This window comes from Cupressus sempervirens, chromosome 9 (genome assembly GCF_028749045.1).
Source record: "Cupressus sempervirens isolate cs-2001-9-10 chromosome 9, ASM2874904v1, whole genome shotgun sequence".
NCBI lineage: Eukaryota > Viridiplantae > Streptophyta > Pinopsida > Cupressales > Cupressaceae > Cupressus > Cupressus sempervirens.
This window is the reverse complement of record NC_143126.1, coordinates 236,973,177-236,986,655: the sequence shown is the minus strand read 5'-3', so window position 1 is coordinate 236,986,655 and position 13,479 is coordinate 236,973,177. Positions and strand designations below refer to the sequence as shown.

The following is a 13,479-nucleotide window of genomic DNA, read 5'->3' as shown; positions in this document are numbered from 1 at the left end:
GTTTAACTAACCATTAGAAAATTTGTATCATTGATGAAGAAAAATGATTGAACAATAAATTTCCAATTGTTTTCTAAAAGGTCAGATATAATTAAAAAATAAGTACCATTGAATTTTAGTTTCCAATAGGATAAATTTGCAAGGAAGAAGTAATGACTACTTACATAAATTTAAAGCTCTAGAATTAAAGGTTGCAAGGAAAACACTATGAAAAGGTATATCACTACCCAACAACATAAACCTTAAAAGAAGCCTAACTATATAGAAGGCTTGAGTTAACAAAAGAACAACTAAAGATAATAACTTGCATGCAAAAAGCAACTGGAAAACACATAGTACACCATCTAAGATCATTTTTCTCCATAACATTTCTCCCCCAGAGTTGATTTGTAGGTAAGGTTGTGAGGACAAATGTCATTAATGCATTTAGGTCTTACTATCAAAGTTCACAAAATATTATTAGTGGTTCACAAGATGCTATTAGTGGGTGTTCAAATATATTGTGAAACATTTGCCTAGTGTAGCTACTCCATTCTCTAGCTAACACAATTATAATTCTAATAGCCATCTGCCAAAACTTTTATAAACATTTGCACCTTTGTTACCTTATAAATCTCACATAAGCCTGACAATATGAAATATTCTTACTTCAATATTGGCATGTTCTCTTGCCTTGTAATATCTACACAACCTCTGTCAATCTGCAAATTTAAATCTAAGCCCAATCACTGAGTGCCAATAAAGTGAAAAATTGATTTTCACCTAAAACACATGCAACTTAACAAAAACTAACAAAGAAAGAGCAACTATTAGCAACATTTGATTTTGATTAGTTGTTTGAACATAGATAAATCATTGTTTAAGGATGCTCCCTCAACTAATAATATGGATCATTTTTTATATTAAAGATAGTAAACAAAAGAGTTTTACAATATTGCATATGAGTGAACCATCAAAAATCTAACCATAACTTCAATAAAAAAAACATAATTGTAGCTATCAACATGCTAACTAGCTAGCCATAATCTTCTACTCATGACTAGTTACATAAACAATACAAAAATATACACATCAAGAGTTCTACTAATCACAAAAGAATAACTTCATATACTGCATCAACTTGTATCCCATGCACCACTAATGTTATTGCTAATTTCAACTTTGTCTAATTTAAATCTTCTTAGAGGGGGATCTATGTCATGAGTAACACTGGAGAGTGCATCTCTCCTAGGAGCATCAATAAGTTTAGGCACCTTATTGATTTCATCAACTTGTTCCTTTGTGATGTTATTCTCCTTCATGAATAGTTCTATGGCCTTGAACTCCTCTAGTCCAACATGTCCTTATATGTATCAAAAAAGTGTGTCAATTTTATGCCTAATTAGTATATGAGCAGCATTCCTTCACAAATTAGGATCATAAAATGGCTCTTCAGTATATCCAACACAACAGACACATGTAGCATTATATAAGATTGTGAGTTTATGATTAAACTTAGTAAGGATCCTTATACCTTAATATATATCCTCATTCCTTTTACTCCATAATAGCCAAATAGTTCCACAAAACAAAACATACCAAAAAAGAATTAAGCTTGTCATCAAAGAAACCAACAAGTATTTCAAGAGAGGCCAAGACAAGTAATCTAACTAAGGGGGGACCCAAGAAATATGAACTAGACATGAATTGAAAAAGGAAACTCAAGGAATAGGTGAGAGAGGGACTCCATGGATGAAAAAGAAAAGCAGACAATACAGGCAAGACCAATAAATGACAATGCATCACCCACAACAACCCTCTTGAATGAGATTTACCACAAATGATAACATTTTTAATGTTCACCACTATTCCAAAACCTATTAAACACAAAGCACCATCTAGAGATAGTTCAATGACACCCCAAGCCTCATTAATCCACTGTATGATCCTAGAATCATCTTAGAACATCAAGTATATATCTACTTTGAATTGATGCCAAAAAAGGAATTTCCATTCACCCATTTCCTCTATTCCCAGGCCTAACTATCTGATGTGCAACCTTGCCAAGGAAGAAAGCCCCCACTGGCTTGCAAATTAAAGAATATGATGTTTTTTGTGAGTAGAAGGAATGCTGGAGATATCACATAGTTCATCCCACAAACCTAGTCAATTAGTAACAAGAAGATTACCAAAAGTAGCAATGTCCAATGTATCCCAAATCTTTTGAAAAAAGGACTAAGTAAGAGCCAAAGGGTTGTTACTTTGGTGTCCATGTAGTATTTGGCTTGATTAGTTATGAGAAGTACATCTGTAGTCTGACTAGATGTTAACATGAGAGTGTACATTGTGTATGGCTTTTTGTAGGAGGCATCCATCGATACCACTATGAGATTGTGTGATGCAACCTTGAAAAAGAGGTGATTATTGACTATAGCATTGACAATATGAAGAAGACATGTTTTGCCCTATTGTATAGTGAACATTTTTGTTCCTGCATACATCAAATTTCATTGCTCACTATGTTGATTATGTTTAGTTAGAAATGGAAAAATTGTTTAGAATTAACTATTTTTGATCTATTGAGCTATACCTAATTGAATCCAAAGCCCTACTCATCTTCCTTACTAGGAACACTTATATGCTCTTTATACTACCTCTAAAAGGACATAAAGTCAAGATCCTATTTTACACTTTTATATGCTTATATTTATCTGAGACATGGGTTACAATGTTATATCTGAATGAACAACTATGTTTCTAATTACAAAACATGTAGTTGACTAGTCATCAATAGGGTTTTCAAAAATAAATATGGAAGTGGTTTAGAACACAAGTGAAAATTTAGGATCTCCTTATCTCCTCATCATTAGTTTGTTGCACCTGTAATCTGCAGACTCATTCTACCCAGTAGTACGTCCAAGCATGTAATGTTCCCTTCTATGCTTAGGCATGTTATAATCAGAATTAAGCCCTATCTAATATACTTGTGGCCTAAACTAAATGGAATAAGTTTCCTTGAATCAAATCTATGTTATTTGATTATTCAAAGTAAGGAGAGTTATACAATCACCAACCATATTAAGAAAACTTGCTATTTATGATCCTTAGCGTCGATACTACCTCTAACACCATTTCAATTCAAGAAGAAGAAGATTAGGCTATAACCATGTTTCATGGCTATCAATCACAATAGGTTCCCTCAAATTTTAGAGATCCAAACCCTTATCATGTCTTCAAACTATGTCCTCAAGTTTTTAAAGGGATGTTGACCTCTATCCTATCTTGTGAATAAATCCATTGGCTGGATTTAGACAAGCATCTCCTTGGAAACACATTAGTCCCTTACTTTTCAAGCACTAAATGATATCAAATCTGGACATGGACACTATTATTGGATTTGTGAGTGAAACCATGCTTAAAATATGAACACACAAATTATGACATTTTTGTTGGATTTGTGAGTAACTCCATGCTTAAAATATCAACACACAAATTATGACACTATTGTTAGATTTGTGAGTAATACTTCATCATGTTCATAAACCAGTGAGTGATTGTAATACAAAAAAACATGAAACAACAATTTGTTTAAGAAAAAAATGGCAACAATGAATAGTAGAAACATAGCCAATTAGCTATCCTCTATTTCACTATAACAACACTGACAACTATTCCTAACCAAATCATACCATAAACTATACCCAAAAAAAAAATTCATATCAAACAACTTCATTCTCAAAAATACAAAAATTTAAATTTATAAGAATAAAAAGAACACCGCAATTGTAATCCAATTTCCACATGAGGGTTTCAAAATGACAAAAGGGTAGGCTGAAAAGTTACAGATGGTATACCTCTTGGATGTCGTAGACCAAAGGCATCATCTGCTCCATAAAGTAGCCAATAGCTGTCCTTCATATATGGTAAACTATGACACAATTGTAACAACATGTAACCCATATCATGCCATCGCTTGTAGATACCTCCCAAGAAGTGTGAAGCCCATGTGATAAATCTTTTTCCCATTATCAAATTCACAGCTTATGTTATGTATCCAATATCCAAAACACAAAATGCCCAAGACCCACTTTTGATCCACAAACTAATAGATTTCCCTCCCATTCAATAAGGTGATATACAAAGCCTATTGAGGTAGGAATGAAAAGAGTAAAGCCCCATTGATCTTGATTCACATCATAACATATACTCATGTCTAAAAAGTTATCCCCATCTTTTTATGAGCCCTCTAAATTACTAACTCCTTCCAACTCCTAGGCATCTCTATGATCGACTCTAACAACAAAATAAATGACACCATTAAAGAAAACTTGAGTCTTCAAAGATCTGTGTGGACTATATTGATATTCGTTAATAACACACAAAAGAGGTAAAGGCTAACCACTATAGCACAAATTCAAATAAGAATCAAACCTCTTATCTATGCAACTCATGTGTCATGTTCAAATCCCTTCTAAACTGGGATCTGCTGGTTTAATAAAGTGCAGATAAAAATAAAAGGAAGTTATAATAGAAACCAAGAAACATCATTCACCAGAAGTGTTGATTCAAGAGTGTTATTAGGAGAAAAGAACAAGTATCTAGTCCTAGCATTGCAATTGAGTTATCTAGCATGAAAATCAATGTTTTGAGGTGCAACATGAGTTGTGTTGTTCCCAATTGAATCTATTATGATTTTCTATTCATATACCATGGATGGTGTTAATAGGAGCACTTGGAAGGTGTATGCATGGATACATTGGAATCATTAAATGTACCTTTTCTTATAATGTCTTGTAATCTTATCGTAACTCATGAATATTGTTATCATAATTTGAAGACATAAATGTATGAAAATAGAAATGACAATAATCTTTTGTAGATATATGTGTACTCTATCATTCATGCTTTATTTTCTTGTGAGATGTAAGAAGTCTTTTTTATATGCATTTTAGAAGTGACCTAAATCTCATAGTAAGAGCATCTAAACTCCACTTTTGTGTTCTTTCTATAATGAAGAAATACGTGGTCTCACATTAATAGCCAAAACATCTAGGAGGTTATTGGAATATGAAAAAGAATGTGAATGGTTTTCTACTATAGTAGAATAAGATATCTCACAAACCTATTCTATTGAAGCTCATATATATGTTTGGTGTGCATGAGAGTTAGGATCTCATGCATAGAACTTTATAAAGAAACCAATGTTTTAAGATTATCTTTAAAAAATTAAGTTATGCATGAAAAAAACAAAAAATATTTGATAAATACATTGATAGCTTGCTTAAAAACTATTTAATAATATTATATAAAATTTGTGTTCTAACAATCTACAACACAAATTTATCTATATAGGTCTAACATAAATATTTGAGTCTTACTAATTATTAATAATTTCATTTACCTACTTTCTTAATTTTCCCCCAAAGCTCTTTTGAGAGAACACTTAGCCTTGTAGGATTTAATTGTAGTTTCTGAATACCATTATGGAGGAAGGGAAAAGAGAGGAGACTAAATTTTATTTGTGGTCCTATTTTCACAAGAATCTCTTTTGTCATTTTCTATGTTGGTAGTTCATAACGTAAAGCCCTCAATATTGGAATCTTGTGAGTCAACTACAGTATCTATTTCAATTAAAAATAAATTATTTTCTTAAACAAGCATTTCAACTACTTTTGTCAATTGATGAGTATTTTTAATATGTAACTATAGAAAATTCTTCTCTCACCTCAGCATATCTAGAATGGTCTAGAAACTATTGGGATTTTTGAAGGATATTTTGTTAGAACTGGTTTAAATCTAATTTTTCTTGATTTGATTATTAAAAGCTATGTTTTGGTACACTTTTCATATGTACTTTTCATTTAACCATGAAGAAGTTACACAGGCAAATAATTTTTGCTTGCAAATTCCATTAAGCTATGTATCAAATGCTCATTTTAATAAAAACATTTTCATTCCATCAATTTCTGGTGATTAAATTATTCAAAAATTAAAATAATGGTTAATAAAAATTTTTCGTTGTTATCTTTATTATTACAAAAATTATAATATCTTTCACTAGTACCAAAAGATAGGGTTTTTAATGTTTTTGCCATGGCCTTGAAGACTGTAGAATCAACATGCCAAGAAGCAATCAACAATAAAGAAAAATGATTGTAATAACATCAAATAGTGTGATTTCTTAGAAGAAAAATAATGATATGATATTGTTGTTTCTTCATCCTTTTTCAATTTACACCCAAAAATATTGATTCATCTCATCAATCACACCATGCTCGAAAGAAAATATGTGCAAAAATAGTATGTGTATGGGTACCCCTTTGTAACCATAAGAACTCTGTGCAAAAATACCAAATACCATTAATCACACCCTAAGAACACTACAACCCTTGTAAATTTTTTGTTTGTGTAACAAAAAAACCCCAAGTACAATTTGTGTAGAGTCAAATAGGATTTAAAAATTAAACAAGACTTTTTATATAACATACGACTATAAGCCCAATGAGGTCCCATTGGGCTAATGGGTCGTGTGTTCAAAGAGGAAGCGTAGTGGTGTTCACTCAATGAACGTCGAGTTGTGTTCTCTCAACTATATTATGGAAGGGATAGAGATAGTTTGTCAAGCCTAACCATCTGCATTGGTCTGCAAGCCCTTGGATTCCTCTGTCTTAGTGCCAAAAAACAACACAAACATATAAGAATAATAGCATAGGAGAATAAACATACATTTTGTTCTTTTTTTTTTAATGATTGAGCTAGTCAAAATTTTGACCAACTTGGGAAAAATTAGGACATTTTCAACCAATGCGGGGATGAAAACAAAAAAAAGATGAAATCATAGCTTTGGTCAAAAATTTTGGTAGAAAAACAAGTGCAAATGTACTAGTGAGAAGTTTTGCACAAGCTCTTAAGAAGATCGACCGATAAAATTGCAACATATTAACAATACTCAAGAGTGTGGATCCTTTGAGAAGGGTGAGAGATCTTTCTTTTAAAAGTGTATGGATGATGGAGATCAAAATTATGGGATGGATGATCAAGGGTAGGAGTTGACTTTGGCATGATCCATGTGCAAGAGAAAGTCAACAATGAAGAGGAGTTGACTTTTCATATGAGACAAAAAGCCAAAAAGCCATTTCTTTAAATTTGTGAATAGAAAAAGGACTTTATGTGTGTACATTGAGTGGGTTAGAAGAATGGGGTCTTTTATTTAATTAAAAGGGGACATGTTCTTTTAATCAAATATGAACTTTAGAACAATATAGTCAAACTATATGTTATAATCAAATTAATTGATTTTTAGCAATTTGCCATAGGTAAATGCTTAATTAATTTAGCCAAAATGCTAAGAAAGGGGGCTAATAGTCTAGATGAGCATTTTTGGGTGATTACAATCTTTGTTCCAACATTATTGTCTCCATAGATTAGAAATGACAATTAAGAAGGTTTAGATCATATACTTTTTAGAGATAATTTCAAGTAACATCCCTGGTCAATAACTGAATGAATTCAATGAAACATTTGAATGCTACTTTGGATGCCCAATCCATGAGCATGAAGTTCTAGTTTCTAGACCAATCATTTTACCAAGAAATACACACATAAATACACATGCATATACACATACATATATACATAAATACATCCATACGTACATGTGCATGCATGCATACATACATACACACACACACACACAAAGGTAATATGGATACAAATATTTAATTATATCATTTTATTGATAGACAATGATACACAATTAAATAACCTATTACAAACATTGAAAATATATACATAAAAATAAAGCATCAATTGCTTTCATTTTTTGTTATAATTATATGTATACTTTGTTTTGGAAATATATATACATATATAAATATAGATACATGTAGATACATACATATACTTCATATAAATAAAAATACACATAGAGAGACACACTTGCTAAATATGTATATACTTCATATACTTTGCTTGCTTGTTGCACACTTAATTGCACAAGATAAGATCTTTACTTATATTTGGAAAATTAGTAAATCTCTGCTTAGTCGGCTTTCATGTCTTCACACACTTGACATAATATAAAATAAATTATGAAATAAAATCCACAAAGTCAACTCATCATGACCTAGTAATTATTTTGTTACCAAAATAATTCCTTAAATCATACAACTCAATTCTCTAGTATGCTTTATTTTGCTCTGTCAAATACCCATACCGGTATTTCAATCATAATTCATGTCGTACTATCTGCACACATATGTGCACTAGCACACATTATCATGACACTATCATAGAGCTTTCCTCAATTGCGCATAAGCTAACTCTCAATGAGTTGTCCACACACATCTAATTTGTCTTTGTGTTGCTACAAACTATCTAATACTTAGACAATTTTCTAAGTCTAAATGTATAAATGAAATGCTAAATACATGTTGTCATAAATGAAAACTCTTCAAGATATCTATCTAACCATATTGCCAACACCCATCTTGTATTGTGACAAGGAGCACACTTCGGGCTCTACCCTAGGACCTTGCAAGGGGTGTTGCCCCTTGACCCTATCTAGGGGGCCCTGTGCCTCAATGCTTGTAGTAAAATTTGGGAGGAAATCATGTTAAATAAAGTGGCAAAAAAAAAAACTCTGAGTTTGATTAGGCTTCACATTATAATAAATTAAAATTATTCTATAAATCTATGAATAATTCCATGTATAAAAAGTGCATTTGGAGGCATATAACCACAACTACCAACATATAGATAGAACAATGTTAGATAGTACAAAGAGAAGCCGTTCATTTGGATTTTGAATATAAAAAATTTGTAAGTTAAGTCAGGTTTCCTATGCTACCTAGTCAAAAGCCAACATTTTTTTTTTACTGATTCAAGCTCATCATGTATGATTGGAGGTGTGTGATGATGGTTTAAATATTTGAGGGCTTGTTGTTGAACTATTATTTAAATGGACCAACCATGATTCAAACTTGAAACCTTCTATTTGTTGTCCAAATAATCTACTAACTGAACTACTAATACTTTTGTGACCAATCAATTCTTAATTTAGGCGTGTCTTTTTCTCAACATGACATTAGAACACACTGCAAATGTTTGAGGCTCTTAGTGTGACTCTTATAGCACATATTGAGGTATAACTCATATGGACCAACATGAACTCGAATCTAGGATGCTCCATTTATGATAGAAGTGCTCTACGAATTGAGGTATTAACCCTTTGTGGCTAACTTACCATCAATTTAGACGTGACTAATTTCAACACCCCTTAAACTACATTGTAGGTGTTTAAGGCTTCTTTCCCAATTCTAATTACACATATTGAACAACTAATATAAACTAGCTAGGACTTTAACCTAACACTTTCCATTTTCTATTACAGTTCTTTACTAATTGAACTAATGACCCATCTTTAATTAGCCTATTACCCATTAAAATATAGCTTAATTTTAACATTTACACCAATCCCAAAGCTATATTTAGTCAATCTTCCATCCAACTTTGGGGATTTTAGTGTGTCTACGGTGCTAGCACCACATTTAAAGCTAATAGAGTGCAAAATGTGCTTATGATGGACAAGGGTTTCTACCTCACACATCAAACTACATTTCCATCCTCCTTTAATCTTGAGATTTTGCACTAATATTTGCACCCATTGTTGAACTATTCTCAACTATTGTCTAAAGAACAATATACATTACCAAAGGTACTAGATCTTATTTAATAATTATCTCTATTTCTTTTATGGTACTCAAAATTCCTTGATATGCAATACTATGTATTTAACCTCCAACAATCTCAACCTCCACTTTACTAAGTGATACATGGCCTATGCATTCCTCTTCAATTCTTCACCTTATGCAATTTTCTTTTTTAGCAATAAAGAGTATCTATCAATAGAAATGTAATACTACCCAATCAAGAAATGTGAATTCCTATTAGGCCACCTCTCCCCAAACCATTTATGAAAACAAAATCAAGGGCCCGTTTGGTTGTTGGAATAGGAATAAGAAATGTATTCTCTGTTTGGTACCCCAATTTGTTTTTAATTTTTTTAAAAAGATATTCTTTTTAAAAACATGTTTTTATTAACATTTTTTTGAACCTTTTTTTTATAACATTTTTTTATTATATCTATTTATTTTTTAAAAATGAAATAAATTATATTTCTCATTAACTTCAATGAATAAAATAAAATGAAAATAAATTAACCCTTTTCCCATTATTAAAAAAAATTAACCAAAAAACAATAAATTAAAACAAAAAAAATTAAGAGAAATATTTAAAAAAATATAAAACTTAACCTTATTCCTATTCCATTTTTGTACAACCAAACAATGGATTAACATATTTCCAATCAAATTCCAAGTGAACCAAACAGAATTGGTATTGCTCTTTTCTATTCCCATTCTCATTCCATTTTTCTATTCTAATTTTCAATTCCTATGCCAACCAAATAGACTCTAAGAATAGAGGACTATTTTGTTTTAAGAATTGAAAAGATTTTTAAATGTTATTTTTGTGAAGAGTTCAATGTTTAATTCTTGTTTCTTTTCAGTTTGAAGTGATGTGTCTATTGATCATAAAAATAGTAAAACTACATCGTTCAAGTCTTCTCATCTATTACATGAAAATACTAATGATGCGACAATGAGAAGTTTTATAATCAAACACAACAATCCTAGTCATAAATTGAAATATAATATAGGTAGTGACAAATACTTTTTCATGGCCAGCTCATCACGATATTAGGAATGTACTTATGACCCGGTTGATAGATCTTATCAATAATATCAAACTATCGTAATTCGATTCAGCACAATTGATAGGGCTATAAAATATTCCTTGATTCAATCTTTGAATCCCAAACTAAAAAACAGAAATGCACACATCTATGGGACACGCTAACATACATCCCTTCCAAAAAAAAAACACAAGAAAACAAAATCATGAAAGATGCTACACAGGCACGCGTACACAGGCCACAAGATGAAAGCTGCAAATGAAAATGGCGTCGCTTTTTGGGGGCTCAACAGCTCTGGAACTTAGAGTGAAGCTTATAGTGAATCATTTTAATTCAATCTCTGTTTTGCCTGTAGAGCAATGGCTGGAGCAGAAGCAGTTATGACAGTGAGGAGGGTTTGCCTGGTGGGACCGGCCGTGGCAACCTCGAGGCACACTATGTTTCTCTCCAGTCTCGATCTCCTCTTCTTGCCCTTCCACAACATTCAGAGGCTTCTCTTCTACAAGCTCGCTCCTGGAAACGATTACTCTTCAGCAATAGAAACCCTGAAAAAAGGGCTATCCTTAGCTTTGGTGCATTTCTATCCGCTGGCGGGTCGGTTGAAAATTTCTGAATCCGGCAGGCCGGAAGTTGAATGCGGCGATCAAGGAGTGGAATTGAAGGAAGCGTTAATCAATGTGCCCTTCCATGACCTGGAAAAAGATGGGTTTCAGCGAAAGCCCTTTTTCAAAAATCTTGTCCACGAGGCCGAGTATTCTGCGGATGAAGATTATGGTAGACCGCTTCTGTCAATTCAGGTAATTAGAGTTAAACAGCATGTATTTTTGTGTCCCTTGGAAAAACTTCATTGAGTTCTTCTCTATTAAATAGATATGGGTATTTTAGGTTACAGCTTTTGAGGGAGGCGGGATAAGCATCGGTACCACAATTCATCATGTAATGGCGGACGGAAATTCGTTTTGGCATTTCATGACATCGTGGGCAGAGTGTAGTAGAGGTGTCTCCATTGCCAAATCCCCTGATCACAATAGGACACTTTTGAAACGAGGAAACCCTAATCCCCTGTCCATTTCTTTCAAACCCCATGAGATTGTAAGCCATGGGGTTACTGGGGCCAAGATATTCAAGTTCGTAACTGAGGATTTAGATTCAGGAAGGATCGAAACATCTGGTGGCTGGAAAGTGGAAAAGACCAAAGAGTCTCTCCAAAGATGGGGGGGACCCAAAAGGACGATAGAAGTGATAAGCTCAACATTGTGCTTTACAGAGGATATGATTCGGGAGCTGAAGAATCGAAGTGGGGCTTCGAGCTCTTTTGTTGCAGTGGCCGCACAGTTTTGGAGATGCGTAATCAGAGCTCGCGAGGTGCCTCTGGAAGAATCCGTTCATTTCCTATTGTTGGCTGATTGCAGGGACAGGGTTAAACCTCCCCTGCTTCCAACTTATTTTGGGAACTGCATATCAATGGGTGTTGCGCAGACGACGGCCAACACACTCGTCAATGCCGACATATCCTTCGCTGCCGATTTTCTTCAGCAACTCATCAATTCCTGCACTCAGGAAGCACAGATCGATCATCTGATTGATTGGGCGGAGCTTCCAAACAGAAATTTTGTGAGTTTACTTGAAGAAGCAGGGTGGAAGTATGGAACTAATGTGGCAGGTTCTCCAAGATTTCCCTTGTACGAGATGGATTACGGATGGGGGAAGCCTGCAGACGTGCAGATGGCCAACATTTATGAGATCGGAAGCATGCATTTGTCATGTCCGAAGAATGGAGGAAAAAGCATTCTCGTCTCCACTTACCTCCCTCGACACCAGATGGACTTGTTACAAAGGATTCTTTTCGTCTAGGTTGAAGGATTTTTGTTTTAACATGCTGGAATTTTTGGATAATCCTGTAGATCAACAGGAGCAACCAACCATGATTTTCAAGCTGGGAGGTATCATTTTTTTCAATATTTTTTCGGTTTGAAGTCATATAGCTGAATTCTTTGGTTAAGAACCAAAGACTGACGGGTATCCATTCTACTAAATTTGTTGATTATCTCTTTTTGATGTTGGGGGCCTTATCCCAGGGGGCTTTGCATTCAGCAAGACTCATTCTTAGTAGGCTCTATGTGAACCATTCGACTTCACCAAGAGACCAAAGGGCCTTTGATGAGAGGTATCATTTTGAAATATTATGTCCATAGAAAATGATTAGACGCATAATGAACACATACTGAAATTGTACACGACTGAATGCTACATATGATTGGTATGTTTGACACTACTTCCACTTTGTACTCTGGTTTCCTTTTCAAGATTCTAAAAGCATGTGTAAACAAGAACTGCAGAGCGACCATTTCCTATCAATTACTGGTAGGACGGTCTTGTTCAAGTTAGCAGGGCATCCACTCAGCCTCCATATGCTGATCCTGTCCAAGTTTGGCTTGAATTGTTAGTGATGTCTTATAGAAGAATGTTAATATCTCAGATATTATTCAATGTTGGAACTTCGTTGGAATACAAATTGGTCATAATGTTGGCTTTGTGTAACTGGAATGCAATTAGTAATTATTCCGCTTTCAAATTTAAAAACAACAATTTTTAGTTCTTCCCAAAAAAATCAATTTTTAGTTCTTTTAAAAAAAATTCAGATTCTTTTGAATTTCCAATTCTTTTATATTTTGACTTACTGAGATATTATATAAAAGATTTCTGCTGCCATGCTTGACAGTCAGTCAAATTACACGGGACTATAA

At 33.3% G+C, this 13,479-nt stretch overlaps 1 protein-coding gene across 2 annotated transcripts; it reads left to right on the top strand.

The window, feature by feature from the left end:
* The first annotated feature begins 10,790 nt into the window (after window positions 1-10,790).
* On the top strand, window positions 10,791-13,273 carry LOC149538368 (shikimate O-hydroxycinnamoyltransferase-like). Of its 2 annotated transcripts, XR_016356042.1 has the most exons (3): window positions 10,855-11,529; window positions 11,618-12,675; window positions 12,811-13,273. XR_016356042.1 is itself a non-coding variant. In XM_089799706.1 (2 exons), the coding sequence occupies exons 1-2, from the start codon at window positions 11,092-11,094 to the stop codon at window positions 12,584-12,586; spliced, it is 1,407 nt and encodes a 468-aa protein (XP_089655832.1). In that variant the 5' UTR covers window positions 10,791-11,091; the 3' UTR covers window positions 12,587-13,273. The 2 variants fall into 2 exon arrangements, 1 of the variants encoding a protein (XP_089655832.1); XM_089799706.1 differs by having other exon boundaries at window positions 10,791-11,529; window positions 11,618-13,273.
* The last annotated feature ends 206 nt before the right edge of the window (window positions 13,274-13,479 follow it).

Excerpts from the sequence above, each read along its gene's own strand:
- LOC149538368 (XM_089799706.1), top strand. The coding sequence starts at position 11,092 with ATGGCTGGAGCAGAAGCAGTTATGACAGTGAGGAGGGTTTGCCTGGTG. Across the intron at positions 11,530-11,617 it reads GACCGCTTCTGTCAATTCAG|GTTACAGCTTTTGAGGGAGG; the intron begins GTAATTAGAGTT and ends TGGGTATTTTAG.